General features: G+C 48.0%; 2 protein-coding genes across 5 annotated transcripts in view; both read right to left on the bottom strand.

Moving 5' to 3' along the window:
- The window catches only part of NFAM1 (NFAT activating protein with ITAM motif 1), a 44,852-nt gene extending 23,649 nt beyond the window's left edge, over positions 1 to 21,203 (bottom strand). The window contains exons 1-2 of one of the 4 annotated variants that reach the window (XR_005259063.1): positions 14,960 to 21,203; positions 10,178 to 10,302 (exon numbers count right to left, since the gene is read on the bottom strand). The gene's annotated coding sequence lies outside the window, so the exon portion shown is untranslated. The remainder of the gene's footprint in view (positions 1 to 10,177; positions 10,303 to 14,959) is intronic. The other 3 variants (XR_005259064.1, XM_038154719.1, XM_038154720.1) reach the window with 3 other exon arrangements.
- Positions 3,787 to 10,137, bottom strand: LOC119708375 (suppressor of cytokine signaling 1-like). Its single transcript, XM_038154725.1, has 2 exons — positions 7,151 to 10,137; positions 3,787 to 6,964 (listed from the first exon to the last, which is right to left on the bottom strand). The coding sequence occupies exon 2, from the start codon at positions 6,896 to 6,898 to the stop codon at positions 6,215 to 6,217; it is 684 nt and encodes a 227-aa protein (XP_038010653.1). The 5' UTR covers positions 6,899 to 6,964; positions 7,151 to 10,137; the 3' UTR covers positions 3,787 to 6,214.
- Positions 21,204 to 21,691: the final 488 nt, after the last annotated feature.

Raw genomic sequence — 21,691 nt, 5'->3', positions numbered from 1 at the left:
GGATTTGCACCTGTATTATTCTAGGCTTGAGATTCCATGGATTCCAAAACAACTCAAGAAGCACTGAAAGTCTGGCAGCAAGGACCTGGCAAACACCTCATGCTCTGTGATCAGCATAGCTGCTACCTGAACCTTTTAAAGAAAGGGATGAACTGCGTGTTTCCAGCAGACACGGAACCAGGGAAAGTCTGAGGGTGCTCATGTCTTTCTGGATTTAGCATTCCTCACAACACCATCTCAGTTACAGAGATGCTGCTGTGTTCTGGCCGCAACTGCCATTCACCATGTCATTAAATGAGTGACCATCAGTGCCACGAACCTTGTTGTCCCCTTGCAGGAGCTCTTGAGAGTGAAGCTGGGCACTTGCTGCTTCGCTCTGCCAGGGCCAGGAGAAATCAGACATAATTGAAAATAATTCAGCCCATACTTAAAAACCCTATATAAAAATGAGATTAAAAAAAAAAATTAAAAGCACAATACAAAAACTATGGTTTACGTGACTTGGACAGTTTTCAGTCTGAAAATCACAGCAATTGGTCATTAGTTTGCAGTCTGAAGAGGGAATGTCCCTTTCAGATTGAATCACCATAAAACAAGCACAAGTTGCCTGATCCTTTTGTTCCTCTCACTGCTTTTTAGGGATTTTTTTTGTCCTGTGAACTGAAGAAGGGTTTTCTCCTGCATCCCTTACATATCCCACCTGGCTTCATTCACAAGGACAGATGAGATTTTTCTAACGTCTGCCCATCCCTAAGGCCGTGGGACATCTTGTTGAGGAGTCTAAGAGGACCCATTAGCCCTGTCTAGTTTTCCCCTACTTAATTTTTAGTGTATTATATCCAGTCTCCTCACTTTCATTCTCCTAGATTCTTCAGAGCAGTCTCTGTCAATTTGTTTACTTCTAGTTTATTTTTAAAAGACAAACCCCCAATGGACATAAGCTCTCAAGTCCCTTTTGAAAATGCTGTCTTCTCTGTAAGTGCTTTGTTTGTGATCCTCTCCAATCCTTTAGGCTATTGTTTACAAGCTGGAAGGCATCTGCACTTGGGCTAATCATGCCGAATGCCAGCAATTCCCCCAGCATGATTTGTTGCACAAGCCAGTGGGAGCAGGGTTTGTTTTGATTACGTTTCGTGTGGAAAACCCACATTTTGCTCACATCAGCCTGACAAAACAGGGAGGCCTAATCCAAAATCTTCAGAGAGGAACAATAATCTGGTCATTGATTTCAACGGCATCTGGGACCAGCTCAAAGATTGAGAGCTCTGATTGCAAGGGTGGTGTCTTGGGAAAGTAGGTAGCTCAGGAGGCAAAAATATTTAAAAGTGTACGCAAGTCATTTGCTCTGGGATGGATGAACCTAGCAGCCTGCCTAGTGCTTTGCGTCTCAAAGCTCTGCATCTCCTTTCTGACACGCAGTCAGTCAGGCTGGGAGCCCCCAGCTCTGCCCCCCACCAGCCGTCACCTCGGGCTGATGCTGGCCTCCCCCAGTGCCCTCAGCTGACAATTCAGGCTCCTTCACTCATTCTGAATGATGTTTTCATGCTCAGCCTGTGCTGCCGCTTGCCTCCAGGCATCAGATGGGTGTCCCAATTTTCCTGCTTGTGAAAGCTGGGAAGAAGCGCCCAAGGGCTGCTCCCTTCGGGGCTGCCATCAAACTGCTGGGGCACGCAACTGCACTGCAGGGGAGGATGTACAGGTCTGCAGGTGCAGACCCCTCTGTCTCGAGAGGCCCAGCACAGTTCTAGGAGCTCAGCACAGCTGTCCCTCACCAAGCTCCCGGCTCAGCTGGCCTGGGCCGCCCCCTGTGCTGCTGAGCCTCAGGCTGAGCCCAGGCTGGCTTGTTCCCACACTCCTGCCATGGCAGAGGTCTGCTCTACACGGCACAGAACTCAAAAGCTCCACCTGGATCCTGCCTCTCCCCTGTTTTCCGACTCTGCTTTTCCTCCTCCAGAGGTGCTCCATCAATCACCATTAATCCCTTTTTGTAGCCACGTAGAGGTTAGTCTTGCTGGTGGCCTGTGGCAGAGATTTCCACAGCTTAAGCTACTATATGTCACATGAAGAAATGTCTCCCTTTGAGTTTCATCAGATGCCTCTCTGGATTTTTAAGAAATGGTCACACATGGTCACCTACTCCATGGCATTTAGGCTTTACAGATATCTGCCACAGACCTCAGCCATCTCTCTTCTGGCTGAAGAGTCCTACTATCGAGCCAGCCCTTACACAAGAAGCGTTTGGAAGTACTTTGCTTTGCCTGAATCAAAACCTCAGCTTCGCCAGCCCCAGCTGAGATCAGAAGGCAGCAGGAGCCTGCCAAGACCCAGGCAGCTCTGCAGGGAGGCATCAGGAGTTTCAGAGCGACTCTGCCACATCTCCCTCTCCCTCTGACACCTGCTTTCTCTCTGCAGGCTGCCCTCAGTAGCCTGGCCTTTGCACCAGGGAATGGCACAGGGCAGGAAGAAAGCTCCAGTGCGTGCAGTTTTAACCGTACAGACGCCAAACATCTGAGGAACCGGGGCAAAACTAACTCAATCAGACAAAGCCATCACATTCTCCTAGCCAAGGTGTGTTGTAAATTAAGGGGTTTTGCACGCTTACAGACTAATGACACAAAGACACATTTTTAGAGGGACATTGGGGTAAGGGTCAAAACAGATTCCGTGTGTACACAGGCTTGATTTTGAAGCTTGACTACCTCATTTCCCAATCACTGAGGATGACCAAATGTTAATACATTTTTAAAGTGTTTTTGCACAAACTTGTGTCTTTTTGTGAATTTTTGTGAATCCTGATCCCTAACGACATACAGACCCGTATGTCAGAGGTAATCAAGTGTTATTACAAGAGCTGATGGCTGTGGGGCCCCTCCTGAGCACACACATGGGTACATATGGAAGTTATTAGCAAGTTCCAGTGAAGAATTTTGGGAAATTAACCCTTAGGGCCCCAGAGCACTACCAACAGACAGCTAGTTGGGAGCAGACAAAGAGCAGTTTCCTGCTGGATGCCTGCAGCATATCAGAACTGAGATACAGGTCCTTCACAGCATGGTAGAGGAAGCCCCTCTCGCAAGCACTAAACTTTTCAACTTCTGCTGTTAGGAAGAACACTTGAAAAAAACCATCTGCAAAGCCTGTGTAAGTTTCCTCGACAAAGTGAAATGAGTCAGCTGGAGAAATGTATAACATAACATATAAAAATGCAAACAATTTTCTTCTATTCCCCAAATGGTGCTCAAGAGGTTGTGAGGAAGTTTGCAATTTCTTTTTAAGTTCCCTTAGGAGCCACCAAAAGAAACATTTGGATACAGACCACCAGGAGCTACTCCTACGTGACAGAGGGACCCGTTCAGAGGCAGGGTCATTAAAGTGAACATCTCCCACTCTAATGAAAGCAGCAGGATAGCGTTACCCCATGGAAGTAAATTCTTACCCTTTTGCTTCGTACATCTTTTTTCTCAAGTGCTGAAAGAAAAAGGTTTCTCTTCCAACATCCAAGCAGAGAATGAAGGATTCTAATGCTTGCCTCAGCCAATGCACTTTTCACTTTCCTGTTCTTTCTACATTGATTTCCTTTCTTGCACCAATCCTGATCTGCAGAGTGACCTCTCCTTGGGAATAATGAGGATACTCACACATGATGTGCTTTCAACTTCCACAATATAACAATTGTGGAATACAGTAAGATGAAAGCAGTAATTCACTGCTTTTCATCCACAGATCTCAAATCAATTCGCTGCAGCCCTGCATGGAATTGACTTACTTGTAAGACTGAGACAAGTGCTTGCTGCGCAATTAAACTTAAAAAAAAAAAAAAAAAAAAAGGAAAAAAAAGAGAAACAAAATAAAGTAGACTTTATTAAAATCCAAACAATTTCCTTCTCCCATGGTGTGATTTTCCTAAAGTGCAATCCAGGCTGCAAATAGGGCTCCTCTGCAGCCCCCAGCTACGCAACCCAAGATGCTCATTTGCGGCCAAATGAGAGCAGTTCACAGCCAGGTCAGAGCAATACTGTCAGAAAGCTCTTCCCTCAGTGAGGTATAACCGTGGCCAGAAAACAGAAGCATTCCTGTGCTCAGTTCTAAACATGGAAGAAATTATACTGCTCCTCCACCCCCCTGCTTTCTGAAGGGAAGGCAGGAAGGGAGCCAAGGCACCTCAGCAGACACCTTCAAGAAAGCAAAGAATCAAGGGGTGGACATGATGCCTGGGCCAGCAGATCCAGTCCCACTCTTCCACGGCAGAGAGGGAGGGCAGATGTGTGGCTGACCCTGCTGAGGCAGGGGCTTCACCCAAGAGCCCAGGAACAGTCCCAGAGGTGCCCAGAGCCACGTGAGATGCTGGCAGCAAGCAACACTAAGCCCACATGTCAGCCACCCCAGGGCACACACCCTGCAGAAATGAACAATCCCAGCTCCTGCTTTTGCACTGGGCTCAGATGCAGTAGCTGCAGGGCCACCGAGCTGCTTCTGGCCTCCCTGCAGCTGGAAGGAGCATGCAGTAAGGAAAAGATCACCACTTCCCTGACACTTATCTGACCACCTTGGTTGGTAAGCCAATGCCCTGAGACAGGCAGCCAGGCACCTCACTGCCAGCAGAGCAACAAAGCGCTCCAGAGAATAATTCAGAGTGTCTAAGTTAGGCTCCTGGGATGAATCACAGCCTGTATCTCTCTCTGTGCTGACCACACTCTTTAGTTCCTCAGATAAAACAGCTGAAGACAATAGACCAAATTCAGTGTACTCTCTTCCCCTGTTCAGCTTTTTTCTTCTGTAGAGGTCTGAAGAGGAAAGTCAGCATGAGCAAAGCAGGCTGTCTGCCCAGCTACGGATGCTTAGCAGCCTATAAAATAGTTTGGCTCAAATTTTGGAGTGTGTGAATTTCTTCTTTCATGTAGCTGTTTTCAATCACTTATTTTGAAGATATCATACCTACTATCCCTGAAATGAACCATGACCCTATTCAAGCCAACTGTTCCTCCCATTTGTACTCATACTCACCAGTTGAAGTTCACTGATGCTGCGCCCTGTTCTAAGATCTTGAATTACTCTTTTTTTTTTTTCAAACACTCAGTACAAATTTTGAGGTACTAAAAAAACTTTCTAAAAATGTAGGGCTGAGATTTTCAGAAGTATTCTCTGTTTAGAAAATTCTTCACTACATTACACTACAAGATGAATTTAAGTTTAAGTTTAATGCTCCCAGCTAGGACCACTCATTTACGCTCTGCTTTCGTTCTTTATTAGAAATTCACTTGTTCAGTTTCAGTTTGATTGCCAGGCCTGGGCACTGAACTAACTGGGCTTCCAACATTACAAGGGAATGAAGTTATCACCAAGTATTCACTGACTTTTAAAAATCAATATAAAAATTTTATTAAAATTTTAGAAGTTTTATATAAAAAATTCCTTGCCTTTCAGAGGCAAAACCAAAACATCTTCTGATGCTCGACAGATGGCAGCAGCACACTATTACATGAGCTTAAGAAAGGGTGCGGGATCCCATCTCTTCACACCCTCCCCAGGCAGATACAACTCTCCAGACCAGGGTTATCTCTGCAGGAATGTCACACCCTTAAGTACAGCATAACCCATCTTCACTCTCAAAAATCCAACTGAATAAAGCAATGCAAAAGCCAGTGAAGCTGCATGTATTGTACACGGCGGCTGCAATGGTTTCACGTGGTGCAAACACCGGCCTCTGAAGTGACAGGCATCACATTAGAGCTACAAGGAGTGAATTGTGCTCTTGCCCCACCACAGCTTTGTGGGTCAGCACAAGGGTCATGCCCATCAATGTCCAAGCTGCACTGCTGTGGGACTGGACTCAGCTGCACTCCACCAGGGCAGATTTGAGGCAGAAATGAGCTCAGGCACTTCGGGGTAGAAGAGAACACAGGGCGAACCTGGGAGGACGGGCAACTCAGCTTTTCCTGAAGCTTTTAAGTTATAAATGGAGCAAAGAGCAAGACTTGGTGGCAGTGGCAGTGTCTGCTCTTTAGGTCTGGCTTTGCCCCAGGCATGTCTGGGAAAGTCACACTCACTGTGTATGTATGAGGACACATCTGTCACAGCCACTGGGTACAAGCTCTGCTCCTTCTGCCCTCCCACTTCCTCTCCCAGCAGCCAGTCCAGCATCACTGGTGTGGCACACACCCCACCAGCACAGCCACAAAAGAGGCATCTCCTTTTATCTCCCATATGCGTGGCATCATCTCCTAGCCCAGGACAGAGAGGGGCCGGGGCCAATGCTCCCCTCTGACCCTCCCCTTCTGTCCAGAGGTGAGAACACCTCTTCCCTCAGACACATTCCCAAGGAGCCCCCCAGCCCTGCTCTGTCCTCAGTCGTGGCACCAGCAGGGAGGCTCCGGCAGCACAATTCCCGCAGCGTGGGCACTGCCCGGCGGCTCCGGCACAAGGGCTCAGAGAAGACCAGGGGAGTTCCCCCCATCTCATCAAAGTGCAAGGGATTGTTCCGGGTTCCCGCCACCACCAGCTCCAGCAGCCGGACCACACAATCTGAAAACCAGTTCTTGAGGCGGAAATAGCCCTCCTGGAAAGAGATTCGAAGGCTGACGGGCCCCGTGGGCATCCGCACGCTCAGGCTGAACAAGCAGTTCCCCTGCGAGCTGTCCCGCACCAAGTAGGTGCCTACGGGCTCCCGCTGGAGCTTGGCGTGAGCCTCCCCCACAGACAAGGGGCCCCAGTAGAAGTCACTGGCCTGGAGGATATTGAGGGATCGCTCCAGGACTTCCCACTCGCAGCTGCGAAACATCCGGAAACGATCGGGCAAGCCGGGTGGCGCGGGGCTGGGGAGAACGCTCCGACGCTGCCTTTGCAGATGAGAAACAGTGGTGTGTGTGTTCTGCAGCTCATCTGGCCTCCCTCTGATCATCTCTCAAAGAGCCCATGAATCCTGGAAGGATGCTGCCTTTACCATGCTTCCTCCTTTGCATCCAGCCTGCGGGACAGAAGGAGAGTGAGGCAAACCCAATACCTTCTTCAACCTGAGCAAGACACTTCCCAAGGGAGAAAGACCAGCACGAGTACCAAAAAGGGTACCAAGGAGCTATTGCACGGCACCAACCCCCAGCTGCAGGGAAAACCAAGGATATATGTGCGCAAAGGGCTCCAGCTGGGTCCTCACCAGCACAAGGTGGCACTTTACAGAGCTCTGCATCCATTGGGTTTCTATATTTCACAGCCAGGGCTTCCTGCACACCCTCCAGCAGGCTAGTTTGAACCCAGCAGATCTCAACATTTCAAGATTTCCCTCTGATACACGTTTGGGACTCTTCAGAGTGGCCTTGAGCTTGGAAAGGTGAAATGACATCACAAATCAAAAGGGAAAGATTTCCTAAAGAAGGAGAGTATAATTTACTTTGTCATTCAGTGAAAAGTAGAAAGGTTTCCTCACACTTCTCCAACCTTTTCTCCAACAAAAAGATTGACAACAGGACTTAGCAAAAGCAGAAGACAAGTATGAGCCTTTCTCACCAAATCCCAGGAACCACTCCCTTGTCCCAAGACATGCCTGTTTCACTATGTCAGGAGAAAGCAAAGGTCTCAGATCAAGACTTCTTCAAGAAATGTTACATCAACTTCAAGGCTGAGACTACCTTGAATGAGTTCACTTAACACTGGTACCAGGCACTGCTGATGCCCTTCCAGACTCTTAACTTTTAGTTCTTCCAGAAGGACAACTCCCCCTGCCTGCAGACAGTGCTGCCCTCTCCCAGCCACCATCCTCTAATGTACTGTCATGACCCTGCTCATCTCCTGCACCTTGTGTTATCACCAGACCATTTTCAGAAATGCAAATTTCTGAATCCAGTGTTGCCATCAGCCATCCAAGTCACTTCAATTATATTTAAAAAAATACATATATTCTAAATGTGTGTGTCTGTATAGGCACAAATAAAAAAACCACAGCCCTAAGCCAGAGGCTCATTCTGTGTGAGAAGCTGAGCTGTAACATACCACTTCCCCAGGCCTGAGAAGTCAGTAGCTCGCTGCCAAACGCTGCCCTCGCTCCCTTGACATACTCCATTAACCCAGTCACACTCACTCACAGCACAGCCATGCTTGGAGCAGAACAGAGTGCTGCACAGCCTGCAGCAGAGGAAGAGACACGCTTCATCTCCAGCAGGCCCCCCCCCCACAGACTTGCCAGAGCACTGGGGCTCAGGGCTTGTGTCAGGCAGGCAGGCAGCCCCCCAGGGAATGTGCAGGGACCTGTGCTGAGCTTGCTCTGCAGGGAGAGTGTCAAGATAAGCTTAGCTCCTTGCAAGGTTCCCCTGTCTCACACCCTTTGCCAGCTATTCAAAAGCCTCACATTCCTTTTGGTGCTCTTGCCAGCTGGGTGGCCACGCTGGTGGCCACGCTCTGCGCCCCAGGAGAGGACAAACATCTTTCCTTCCCAGGGGCACCGCGGTTAGGGAGAGCAGGCATGTGCCTGGCAGTGCCTTACTACAGACATCTTTTCTAGTCTAACATCTCTCTCGATACTTAACAGTAATACCAATAATGTAGCTGCCAGGCACGTTTCATATATGGAGCCATAAGCATCCTTTCCAAGAGCAGCCTGGGAAGCTTATCCAGCTTATAGCCCTGTGATTTGCAGTCCACAAGCTGCGAATGTCCCTGGTACTGTTCTGAGTGCTGTTGATCCTGCCCTCTATGTAGTTTCATAGTAGGAGGGAAATTCCATGCTTAGAGAAAGGTGGGAGGGGTAGGAAGGAGTTAATCAAGCTGGGTTTTTTCTTTTCCATTAAAAAAAAAAAATGCAGCAGTTGAAAGCTGCTCAGACCATTCAACAAGTCAGAATAAATCTTAGGTGAAGGTGATTTAGTGAGCAGGATGCAAACAAACACAGTCACCACTACAGCAACAAGGGCCATCTATCACCACTGAAAACTCAGCACAGAAGGCACCACAAGGAGTTGCAGCATCTCTGTCCCTCTCCTTCTTCTCTCTGCTGGGTGAGGAAGCTATAGGGTCCTCTGACATCAGCTCCTACAGAAAACAAAGGTCATCCACCAGGTGCCTCCAGGGCTGGGCTACAGCTTCGAAAGGAGTGATAAAGAACCTTCCTAAACAGCAATTTCTCTTGGGTCCAAATGGAAATTTTGCCAATTTCACGGGTCGAGGTTGGAAATTTAATTCAAGCACAAAAACAGAAGCAGGCAGCTGTCTTTCAATTCCAGGCTGGTTTTAAGAGTAACGACAAATATATAATTTGTTTAGGGTTGCAGATTCTATTTGACAGAAAAAAAACCCCAAACTGGTTTGTCCCAGTTTTCAACCTTTAGTCATTCACTCAAGTCCTTTAAGAAAAATTGACTGCTACTAGAAATCTGACTGACTAAGAACTGAGACTGTCATAATTTCAAATTCAAAGTAAATGCAAAAATAGCACCTTGACAATTTGTTCACTTGGTTTGAAATCTACATATAGGTCAGAACCTCAGATGGGGGGAATTTGTTTAGCTTCAGTGACCCATTTCCAAGAGGTAAGTGCCTGGCCTGCAGCACAGCATTAGTTACAGTAATATTAGCCCTAGAAGTGCTTCCTGATACTACCTTTAAGGTTTACTTTCAATGGGTCAATAGGTCCTAGGCGTACATGGCCTCCACATCAAGGAGGATGTGCAGACCCAGGATTAGGAATAAACCAAGCCAGGGGTGTAATAAAACACACATGCATAATTAGTTCTGCTGACTTGTCACATCATTATTTGCTTTCCCTCTTTTCCCCTCCAAAAAACCCCAAAAAACCCCAATGCCCAAACAAGTTACTACCTCCCTACTGCAAGTCAGAACAATGCTTGCAGCCAAAGCAACATACCCTAAAAAGCTGGTATCCTGCTAATTAAAAGGCTGGATAAGTTTCCCCAGACTTTCTGATTTACTGCAAGTTCAAGAGCTTTTCAAAATAAGTGCTCTTGACACAGGGCATTCTGCTTTCCTCCTCACTCATGACCCAGGCAAGGCAGGGTGTTTTATATTAGGAGACAATTCTAGTAAACCAGGGGACTGTACGCAGCGTGTGGTGTCAGCCAAGCCAGCCCTGCACCCTGGGGCTTGACAAATCTGGCATGTTCAACATCAGCCTCAAGTACTCAGCTATGATGCATCCTCACACTCTTCTTCTAGAACACTTGAAAAAGCTTACCTCTTTGTCTTTGCCACCCATAGGGATCAGTTTCTGAATGTCAGGACTGGAAGTGGTCCAAATTCAAAAGCTCTGATGCAGCACTTCCCAGTTTTTGCACAGCTTTACTTAAGAGCAAATCCATCCTTTGAAAAGAAAAAGACGTCCATCAAGCAGGTGACTGAGCCCATTAGTTTGCTGTAATGTGGATCTAAAATACAACAAATCTGGGGACAGGTTGTTTGTCTCTATCTCTTTGATCTGTGTTACTGTAGAAACACGTATACAGCACTTCAGATAGCAACAGAGACAGCAGATTGTTGCTGTTGTTGTTATTATTGCTATTTACAAAGCCATGAGCTGATTAGGTCCAGACAGCTCACAGGGGGCCCAAGGACAAGTGGAAAGACCATAAAGTTGCCATCATCTTCCGAAAGCAGGAACCATAAAACCTAAATGTTAAGAGATGATGGCAACAGAAATAAACCTAAGGATTCAGAACAGCAAAGTCCCAACTTGTTCTGAATACAAAAACACATCATTTAGAGTATCTAATTTGATACCACATAGCTATCCATTCACTGTGACCTAATCTGTTCTGGCCCACACTCTTCTGCCCTGCTTCCCCAGCTCTCAAGACTTTTCCTCCTCACCTCGCAGATGGAAAAGTAAACCCACTGAGCTGGTGGAGCAGCAGACCACCACGTGTGCCATCACGTGCCTGTCAGTGGATCCATCAGCAAGCTGAAAAAACAATCCCAGTTTCTGCACGCCTTTCGGAGGCAGGCCCTGCACAGCTTCACTTGTACCCATGTAACATCACTTCTCTGCATCCTCCCCAGCCCAGTCCAAACTGGGCACACACCCCACAAGCTACGCTGACCTGCCACTAGCAAAACTGCAGGTCCATCCCATTATTACACTTTCCCATTACTGCTCCATGTGGCTTTGACATCTCCCAGATATCAACCCTGCAGTTCCCAGAGCAGTTAGATGGAGGCTGGGATAATTAGGAAAAGCTCTCCCTAACGCACCCTGCAAGCCCTTGCGACAGCATCCCTACCCCAGGCAGCAGAGTCGGAGCAGACATGGCTTGTTTGCACGTCTGCATCCCGCAGAAATGCGCTGCCTACTGATTTGTGGCTGGGAAGGATGTTTTAAAGGAAAGCTTGAGCAAAGGGCTGGAAGAAACCTCCCTGGTAAGAGCCAAGCACACAGCACTGGGTTTTAATGGCAGGCCAGCCCGGCTCTCAGGCTGCCACCGCCTGCCGCGCACCGGCACTGGTTTGAATCGCGCCGTCGCCGCCACGGCGCACGGTCACACCAAAGCCCCTTGCCACGAGCACCCTGCCACAGCCAAGGTGACCAGGGCTGATCCAGGAAGGGATCGGAGAGGGGGAAGGGAAAGGAGATGAACAGACAGACATGCCAAAGAGAACAGAGGGAGCTGTGGTTAGAGGAGGAATGTGGCCCAGCTCAGCCAAGAGGACCAATGTTAATCACAGCCAATTTCTCCAGCACAAAGCAGGCATGAAGACATTGCAGTTCCCTTTATCTTTTATGCCATGGCAGTTTGATGTGAGGGTGCCATTATGTCTGACACATGAGAGAATATGTGGGGGAAAAAAACCAAACCACACCACCCATACATACCCCAAACCAAAACTGCATTTCCCTATACAACCAGCATCCAAGGATGCAATATTTAATAAAAGAAGCTGAGGCAGCACACACACTGTGGCAGCTGCTATTTCGCACAGCCGAGAGACAGTGCAGGAAGATCCTGAATGCAGGCTCTGGGAATTAGCAGCTGGACACCTTGCAAGAACACTTGTCTTATCAAACACCTCCCGACATTTTGGGTCTGGAGAACATACTTCAAAATGCACAAATAACTTTGCATGGATCTGATTTTAATCTTTGGTACTTCTTAACACATTTTTCTCTGGCATGTGTTTTTTGAATTAATATGGCACTTTGCTGATTGGAGCTGAAAGGTTTTCACTCCAAGAAAACCCACAAGACAGTGTGATGTGTGCCAAATACTCTTCAAGGAAGGGAAGTCTGCAAGCACTTTGGTTTCTCCATGACACACATTAATAAAAACCCAACAAGGTGGCAGTGTAAAGGAAAAACTAATTGTCTTTACTGGGCTATTTGAAGGAGCTGGAAGAAAGACATACATTTTTAGGGTCCCCTTTTCAAGCCTTGGAAATACTATGCACTTTCAGAAATACTTTCAAATAAAAGAGCCTATTCCTCATCTAAATAGCCCAATGTGAAACTGTAATCCTGCCATTTCAGAACAGAGAAGCCTCATCACTTCCCTGAACTCAGAGGCTGCTCTGCAGCAGCCACCAAGCAACTACAGCTTATTCCACAGCAAGTAAAACTACCAAAACTACCATCTGACTTCTGCCAAAGACATCTTCTACTGAAGACTGAATTATTTCTGCCTTCTCCTGTAACTGGGGAAACAAGAAAAAAAAAATAGAAAAAGGAAATCAGAGGAGTTACTACTAACTTCCAAAGCTGCAGCTGAGCCTATCCTGCTATGGCTTAAGCAAAGAGACTTCTTGCTTGCCTCTGGCCAACAGCATTTTTGGTAAGTGAGGGAAGCCCAGTGGCGTTGCTCCTGACCTTTGCAGTTTCAGAGCGAGCAGCCATTCCTGTGAATGTCAGTGCTGCACAGCTACACAAAACCTCAGCCCTGTGCTTGGCCACGGAACGCAGAATCCGTGCTGCTGCCTTGCCATCCCTCCCTCCACACCGGCTCAGGAAGCAGCCCCCTGGAAAGGTGGCTGGAGCTCTCCCCACCTCGGGGGCAGAAACAAGGAGACAGGGAGAGGACACAAGGAGGAAGAAGAAAAAAGCCAAGATAACAGCAGTCCCTCATGTCTGCCTGCTTGAAATGCTCCGTCCCAACTCCCTGCTGAGAGGGGGATCAGTGGGAAGGGGGCAGTGATGCCCAGGGCTGCCTCCAACCCATCATGGCTCCTCAGCATTACCAGCTTCCCCCACCCCTAGACCAGCAGCACAGGTACATTTCCTCTGCCTCTCTCTAAACTGACGTTGTTCCAGAACCCTGTTTGAGGAAATGAGTAAATCCCGAGACACAAAGGCCATCAGTGGTCCGGCTTTTTACCAAAACCATCACACTGAGCCGGAAAGGAATTCAAAGAAGCGGCTAACTCTGAGGAATTAGCAGTGTCTGCAGCTAAAGCTGGTTCAGTATCCTTACCAGAACTATGCTGCTAGAGGAGTCCCAGATGAGTCCAACAGGAGCACAGGGGGACAAGGGAAACACCCTGCCTAGGCTCTTCAGGAGGACCAGCTTCAAGAGATGTGAGGGGCCATTATGCAGCACCAGTTACTGTGCCTTCAGAGCAAAGGGCAAGGGTCAGAAAGCACAGCCACACCACAACACTAAGTTTTATAGTGGGGGATTTCCAACACACAAAATAAAGAAACTAGTCCTGAGAGTCAAAAGTGGAAAGAATTAAAAATTAAAATTAAGTCATGAAAGGTTATTTAGGAAATCTTAAGTGACAGAGCATGCAGACCTCCAACAAATGACTGCACAGAGATGCTGCCTGGCTAAGACGACAGGCTTGGGGGACAACACGGGTCACACTGCAGGTATCACTGTAGGTGCAACAGCTGGCAAGGGCTTCTGCTATGGATCAGAGACATCAAACACACACACTACAAAACCACAGTCCCTATTCAAATCTCTCTACAACCTCAATAATCCTTCAGAAGATGAAAAAATTATCCTGGAGGAGCCAATATAAAGGAATATAAATTATTGACAGTGGGGAACAAATTTATATGAGGATGGCTGTTATGAAACTGGGACAGTAGGTGGCCAAGATAAATGAAACAAAACCCAGAAAACATATGGCATTTTCTGTTTATCAAAACCAGAAAACCTCAGGGGGAATAATTTAGTTGAGTGGGATACCAGCTAGTGGGGACAGGGACACTGCAGAAAAGTTACACAGGCAAGCAGGTATTATTTTTTTTCTTGCACAGGATGTTGAGATTTCCCAGTATTTAATGCTGATTAACCTGAAAGGAAAAAAAAGGGTGCTCTATCAGAAGAGACAGGAAAAAGTGACATTAAAGCAGAAAGCCAGCTGGGCATGGTGGACTACACCTGGAGATTTGGAATTGGAAATGGATGGTTAAGATACAAACAGAGGTGTTCTCTCAAGCAAATCAGCTGCACTAGCAATTGCCAGAGGGCTGCAAGTATTGGAAGGAACTTTTTTCGACATGTGCTGCTAAGGCAGGAGCAGCACAAGGCTACCTGGTGTGGGGGGAGAGCCAACCCCCAGGCAGAGTTCCCCATCAGGCAGATGGCACCTGAAGAAGCAACAGATGACAGGACACACTTTGTGCTTCCTCAAAGTAAGTCAAAAAGCAAGACATGGTACACAAGCTAAAGAGCCAGCAGCACACCAGGACCTGTAACAGCAGATGGGCAGAAGACACGGGGCAGTCATGCCACAGGGTGAATGGGAGGTGGCCAGAGAAAACCATGGCATTTCAGCCCCTGCACACCTGGTCACCTCTCTGCCACCCTCCCAGCCACTGCATCTTCCCCCTGGTTTGACTCAGCCCACTTCCTCACTCCTCAACAGGCTGGTGGGCACAAGCAGCCCAAAGGCTCCCCTACCTTTCATGCAAGCAGCTCCCTCCCCCATGACTGTGCAAACTCGCACAGTGACCCAGGTCTCTTCCTAAAATTGTCCCTCCATCTTCAAGCTGTCACTACCCAAAACACCCCCAAGGCCTAACCTTGCTTCCCAGCAGGCAGCTCACGGCCTCGGCCTCGTGTTACTTAAATCCAGGAAGCCAACTCAAAATGTAGTGAGCCCTCTCCATCGCCCTCCCTGGGTAAACAGTGACAAAATCACTTCACTCCCTGCAGGACAGAGAAGTCAGAGGTCATTCAAAATTCGTCAGCACGAAAGCAGCAGGAGGTCAGGCAAGACTCTGTCCTGACACACGCAAATGCACGCGGGCTTGTAGAAAAACCAGCTGGGTCTATATTTTCAAGAGCAATAAATTAAGTGGTGCAGCTGACCAATGAGCCGAGTAACAGTGCCGAGGGCTCATTAAGGAAAGCTCCAGCGCCGAATGCAAAAGCAGTAATTTAAAAACCAAGAGGCAAGCGGGACTGGGAGGGTGCAAAATGGATGGGAACCTAACAGTAATGTCACCACCTGAGAGAATACAGTCGGTTCCAGTTACCTGAAATAAAAACATACAGAGCTGAAACAAACAGGGTAGGCCTAAAGATGGGTAGTAAGAAGCAACACGTAACTGTACAGAGAGAGACCGGAGAAATTTCTTGCTCAGTTTAGAGAGCAGATATGTATACAAGAGGATGCCAGAGAAAGATACAGTACAATCAGGACATTCTTTTTGTATTCTTTCAGAAAACCAGATGAGAGGAAGTTCAAAGGTGACCAAGATTGAAAAGTAACTAATTTGAAAACTCATAAAAGGAAAAAACTCCAATCATGTAGACTGGGGAAAGTGAGAGAGCTGATCTGAGAAGTCTCATTTCTCTTCTCTCTCAAATGTCTTTGCTTTGTTTCTATGCTGTACCCACCACGTCATGCTTTAGCAGGCCTTAGGCAGAGGAATCCAGCAGCGAAGGGCTGGGTTTTTGAGCAACACCTTTTTAAGACACCTCTTAACCCTTCAAACCTGACATAACACTAAGGGGAGCCCAGCACAAGGCATAAAATGCCCTTTGTGCAAAACTGAAGTAGTAAACAAGGGCACATGAAGTCAGTATGAGGAATCAACTGTGGACCTGCTGCAGAGTTAAAATAGCTCTGTCAGTGTTTCCCTCATTCTTTGATGACTAAAAAAACCAGCATCTCTTCTATGGATCTGCTGACTTGAAAATCAGCATGCACCCTACACAAACAGCAGAATTCAGTCTTTACTGCTAAAGCAGTAAATGTTTTCTCCAGCTCTGACTTCTCTCCTTCCACACCACAAAACCTCACCAGAAAACAAGGAAGAACTAAAATATGGATAAAGAACAATACTGCTGGTCTGTCAAAAAGCACAAACAAACCATTCCAGCACAATCAAACCTGTGCTCATCACCACTAGTGTGCCAACCGAGGCAAACTTATGCTGAATCCCCTTAGCTTCAACAAGGCACCTCCAGCAGGATGTGCAGAAGCCCAGCGACACAGTACAGATTGCAGATCCCTGGCATTTTCCAACTGCTAACAGGCACACTCATTTTCTTAGCTTTAGCCTAAGTTTCCAAATAAACTTTGCTACTGAGGAAGTACAAAAGTAGATAGATCCAAACTGTTTCTGAACTGCAGAATCACATACACACAAAAAACTCCCTCATTGCACAAGTCACAGTCTGAAGTCAAAATTTTTTTTCAGCATTTGCAGGGAGTGAGGCGAAGGACAAAAACCCTCTGCAACAAAGGCAACCGAATGCTGCCAGCTTAACCCAATTTTGCCAGCCATCGCTCCAGTACAAAGCTAAAAGAGCCCATCTGCAAACTTAACAGTGGCACCACTTGGTTCTTCCCCTCGACTCTGCATGTGTTTGCGAACAAGCAGCAGCACACAAAGTGCAGGAGGAGCAGGAAGGGAGAAGGCAGAGAGAATGTGCATTATCAAAATACCTTGAGAGCGGTTCTTGGAAATGTGCAGCCTGCAAGCCTGTATCAGACACTCATTTCCTGTGAAGTGCACACAGGCCTTTTCATTTCTCCACTGAAGAGGATGAAAATAAGGGGCAGCTCTGAAGTCTCCAAAGACAATACAAACCAGCATTTAACCATTCTACTAAAACTGAATTGACATTTTTACGCTATTAAATACCTATTGAGCAGAAACATTGAGTTCTAGAAGTTTAAAAAGTAAGATTTTTTACACCTCTCACTTCTAAATCTTAACTTGAAACCTGTCACTTGGTGAGGGGCGAGGGGGAAGAATTCTACTCGTCCTTTTGAACACTCACTAACACAAAGTCACCGAATCCTGCTACATCAAACAGCACTGTACCTTTTTTTTTTAAAGGTTGAGACTGATTTCAGCAAAATGGTGAGCTAATAAATACCTTACTGAGGCAGGATGCAGGATATGCACAAATGCAAACCAGAAGAGTAGGTTATAATGAAGTAGACTGCCAGGATAAAAGGGGCTAAGTTGCTATCATACCTGCCTCTGCCTCTACTTACACGTAATCAAGGATCTAATTAATGTAGCATTTAGTTGCATTATTTTAAATAAATATGCCTCCTAATGACATACATGCTTAACACCTTTACTCTCTAAAAAGATATGGTTCCTGTATGGCTTACTCAGCTCTCACACCATCCACATCTTAAGTTACAGAGATGCATGTGCCTTCCTCTCCCATCTTGTGAGCTTTTGGCAAGCAGCACTAGCTGAGGTCTGCAGCGGCCTGGAATAACAGCTCAGGAACACACCACCTCCCCACAGCTTTTATTAATCTAACCACAGTATCAACCCGAACCAAATGATGTCATATTTAAGTATTGGCACTATCTCTTTATTGCTGACCAAACCAAGGCTGGAGAAATCAGGACAGAGAAGCCTGTGGGTGGCAAGGGGAGAGCGGGTGGCAAGGAGCGGCAGGGAAAGACTAGGAGAAAAGAGCAAAACATTCCCAGTGGGGACAGAGAAAAAGAGAAACAAGGGAAAAAACACAGCTCTAAAGGCACATTTTCTCCTTTGTTTCTCAGCAATGCAACCACAGTATTAGTGACAGCAATTAAGAATTTACACCACCCAACCCCAGCTCTATCCTTGCGCAAACCGACCACCAACTTCACAGAAATCCCAGCTGGACTGAGGACGGTAAGAGGCACTGGCTGCATGTTTGAAGCTGCCATCTGGAAACTGAAGTTGGCCCTCTCTGAGGAGGCACACTGGGGACAGAGACATACACCTGGAAGGATCTGAAGAAGCTCAGTCTCTCCCTAGTGCTCCTCTACGCCCATTTTTGGGGACTCTAGCACAGTTTACCTGTGCCTTCCAACACAATCTTACAGAAACCCCTGTGTTGCCACTCAACCCCACTACGTTTAAGTAAGTGATAAGCCAGGTTATTAAAGGACATGCAACATACAGAATATTAAAAAGGAGCACAGAAATAACAAAGGCCCCGATCCCAGTTTAACTCAGGAAAAGATGGGAACCTGTGTGGGAGGCTGGCATCCCAGTAATCCTGTGGGTTTGTGCCCAAGAGCCTTCCCCTCTGAAGGGAACAAGAATCCATACTTCAACAACTATGTTTTAAATCACATGCCCAGCAGAATCACTCATGAACACAGAAACAAAGCTTGGCTTCATCTGCAGCGACTGGCCACATTTCATCGTAACTTGATTCAACTAAAAGCAACATTATGTGATAATACAGCCTCAGTCTCACAAACTTCTGCATGCATGTGCATGATTTTAAAGCACATGACCATTGCCCCGCTGTGACTGAATGGGCCATTTGACATTCACACAGCATCTGAATTGCAGTTGCAGTTGTTTGGAGAAAGAAGATATGCTTGCATACCTTCTTAAAGACACAGTCAGTAGAGAATGAAACATCAGGAAACTAGTTATTTCTGATTCCACCCCATTTTACAGAGTTGAGTATGGTCAACATGTGACTGGGTTTTTCATTTAAATTCTCTGAGAGCTGCAAGGACTAGAACTAGTAAATGGCACTGTCTGGACCACATAGTCCTAAATAGAAGCTTACTAACAATACTCTTTACCCTCAACTTTCCAGAACAATGGTCAAGCCACATCCCCCTTCTTCACCATGAAGGAGAAGAAAAAAGCCAGGCACATTAACTTAGCATTCTTGAGTTCTTCTCAGCTACCTCTGGGATTCATCCAAATCCTGTTTCCAAGCTTCTATTAAGCAAGAAGTAATATACACTTGAACTAAATTTTTAAAAAAGGGAAAAAAAAAAAACCAACCAAAACCCAAGAGAAGCATGAGCTGAGGTTTTACGTGGTAACCATTCCAAAATTCTCAGTAACAGCGCGTGCGTTTGTGGGAAAAAGTGAGTAGCGGATCCTGCATGGCTGTGAGCACCATGACTCAGATTGCATAAAGAAGGAGGATTTAGCGATAACCTTTGCGATGAGGCTTTTCATGGGCGCACAGCACCGATCTTCTGAGAAACGGCAGGTGTGAGGCTGCGTTCTGACTGTGCCAGGTCTGGAGGATGGCGAGTTTCTCCGCCCTTCGAGGCAACCCCAAACGGGCAAGTACACCCCCGGTTCACAGCTACCCCTCTTCCCTGCAACGCCTTCACTTCTGGCAGGCAGCTCCCTTTTCCAGCTAAGCCTAAGTGTAACACTCTGAGCATCGCTTCTCCAGTGCTTTATGTGAGAGAAGTGCTGTGAAGATCAAGTTACCCGGACCTGTGCGGCTGCTTCCCTACAGACCTATCTAAGGCATTACATAATTTGCAGGTTTCACTTTAAAAAGAAACATCTGCCTGCCCTGACGCTGTGAAGAACACCTTGACAGGAGGACAGTCCCCATGGAGCCTCCCAGGCTGCTCCCAGCACCCCGCCGCCACCCCAGTACAGCACATGGCTCCCTTCAAGACCGGTAGTGAAATGCCAGCACCCCAAATCTCCCTCGACTCCTCGGGAAAAGCCCCCCAAGCCCCAACACGCTCCTTCGTCCCGGCCAAGAGCGGCCCCGACGCCCCCAGGAGCCAAATCAGCGGGGGCTGCATCCCCTGGCAAGCCAAGGGGGGATCGGAGCAGACAGGCAGACGGACGGACAGACAGACTCCTCGCAGCCCGACCCCCAAAAAGGCCGTTCCCAGTTAACGCAGCGCAACTTACTCTCGGCACCTCCGGGGCCACGGGCGGGCGGCGCTGCCTCCGGTGCGAGCGAGCGCTCAGTGCCGGGGCGACAGCGGCGCTGCCGGGCCCGGCCCCCGCCGCTCTCCCGCCCCGAAGCCAAACGGAGGCGGCCCCGCTCCCCGCCGCGCTCCGCATCCCCCCCCCGGCCCCTGTGCTCACCGAGGGGCCGGTGCGCGGCTTACCGGGGGCGGCGTGGCTGCCCCGCCGGGCCCTCCTCGGCCGCGGGGCGGGCGGGCGCCGCGGCGGCGGCTTCGGCTCCGAGGAGCGGAGCGGCACAGAAGGGAGGGGAGAGGTAGGAGGGGAGGAAACCCCCAAAATGTTTCTTTTCCGAGGAAGGAGCCACGGGGGGAGGGGAAGGGGAGGGGTTTCTCCCTCCTCCACCACGCCGTCTTTCCACAGCGTGGCTCTTGCAAGGGGAAAAAAAAATAAAGAAGAAAAAAGTTTGGTTTTTTGTAAAAGAAAACTTGGACGGATAGGGGGGAGAGAAAGGAAAAAAGGAAAGGGGAAAAAAAAGGATGCTGTGAAAGCTCCTCCGCCGCAGACTAGCAGAGGAACCCCACCGGGACGGCACTGCAGCATCCGCCAGCCCCGGGACCCGCCGGAGCCACGTGTCGCCCCGGGGAGGCGGCGGCCCGTCCGGGGCTCTGCTCCTCCTCCCAGCCACCGTCGGCTACCCTGCAGCGCGGGGCTGGGGCATCGGGGCCGCCGGCACCGGGGAAGGGGCAATAGCCAGGGCCGATGGGGGCGGGGAGGGGGGCTCTTTACATCAGCGGGAAACAGGGAGCCTGCCCCGGACCTTCCCTGCCAGAGTTCTCCCAGCTCCTCTCGGACACTGAAGGAGCTCTCAGAAGGACACCCTGGAAGCACAGCGTGTGTGGCAGGGTAATACGCATTTAAGGAGCGTGCCCCGAAATGCATGCTGTTGCCTTGGTGGTCAAACTAAAATACTGGAAATCATGTAAAAAATTACAAATGCAGAGAAACGTTATGATATGAAATATAAATAGCGCACCGCATGGTGCATACTGTAAGCATATTGGTGCTCAGAGAGAATAGATGTAATAGAAGAAAAGATAAACTTGGAATTCAGCACAAACCTCACAGTTTAAAGGCCTAGCCTGTAATGAAGCTTTGATTTGATCATGTCATCAGAGCTCTCATCCACCTACTTTCTTTAGATGCTGCACACATTCCCTAGTGTGTGCATACCAGGTGAACTGCCCTGTTGAAAAAGCTGTATGCAAACCCCAAACGCAGATGTGCTCTGGCTGCTCTGTACCAGCCTAGTGATACAAAGCAGCTGTAATTCCAGCTTGAGCAGCAGACTAAAAGCTTTACAGCTGCTTGGCATTGCTAGGGAGCATAAAGCAGTCAGAAACGCCGCTGAATCTGATCCTCAGCCTTGCCAGAAGTTCCACTGAGTGTTGAGACATCAGTCCTTGTTTTTTCTTTCAACCAAGCATGAAGATGTTGCTGACCACAGAAGAATTTCTGAACTTCCATAAGAATCTGGGCAAAGCACTTTTTTCTTTTTCAGAGAGGCTTCAGTGGGAGGACCTGCCGCTGGAGCTCTAAATCACAGCAGGGATGAAGTGCTCATCTGTTCCATTTTTGGTTTTTAAGTAGGCT

This window comes from Motacilla alba, chromosome 1A (genome assembly GCF_015832195.1).
Source record: "Motacilla alba alba isolate MOTALB_02 chromosome 1A, Motacilla_alba_V1.0_pri, whole genome shotgun sequence".
Classification (NCBI taxonomy): domain Eukaryota; kingdom Metazoa; phylum Chordata; class Aves; order Passeriformes; family Motacillidae; genus Motacilla; species Motacilla alba.
This window is presented reverse-complemented; position numbering and strand designations above follow the sequence as displayed.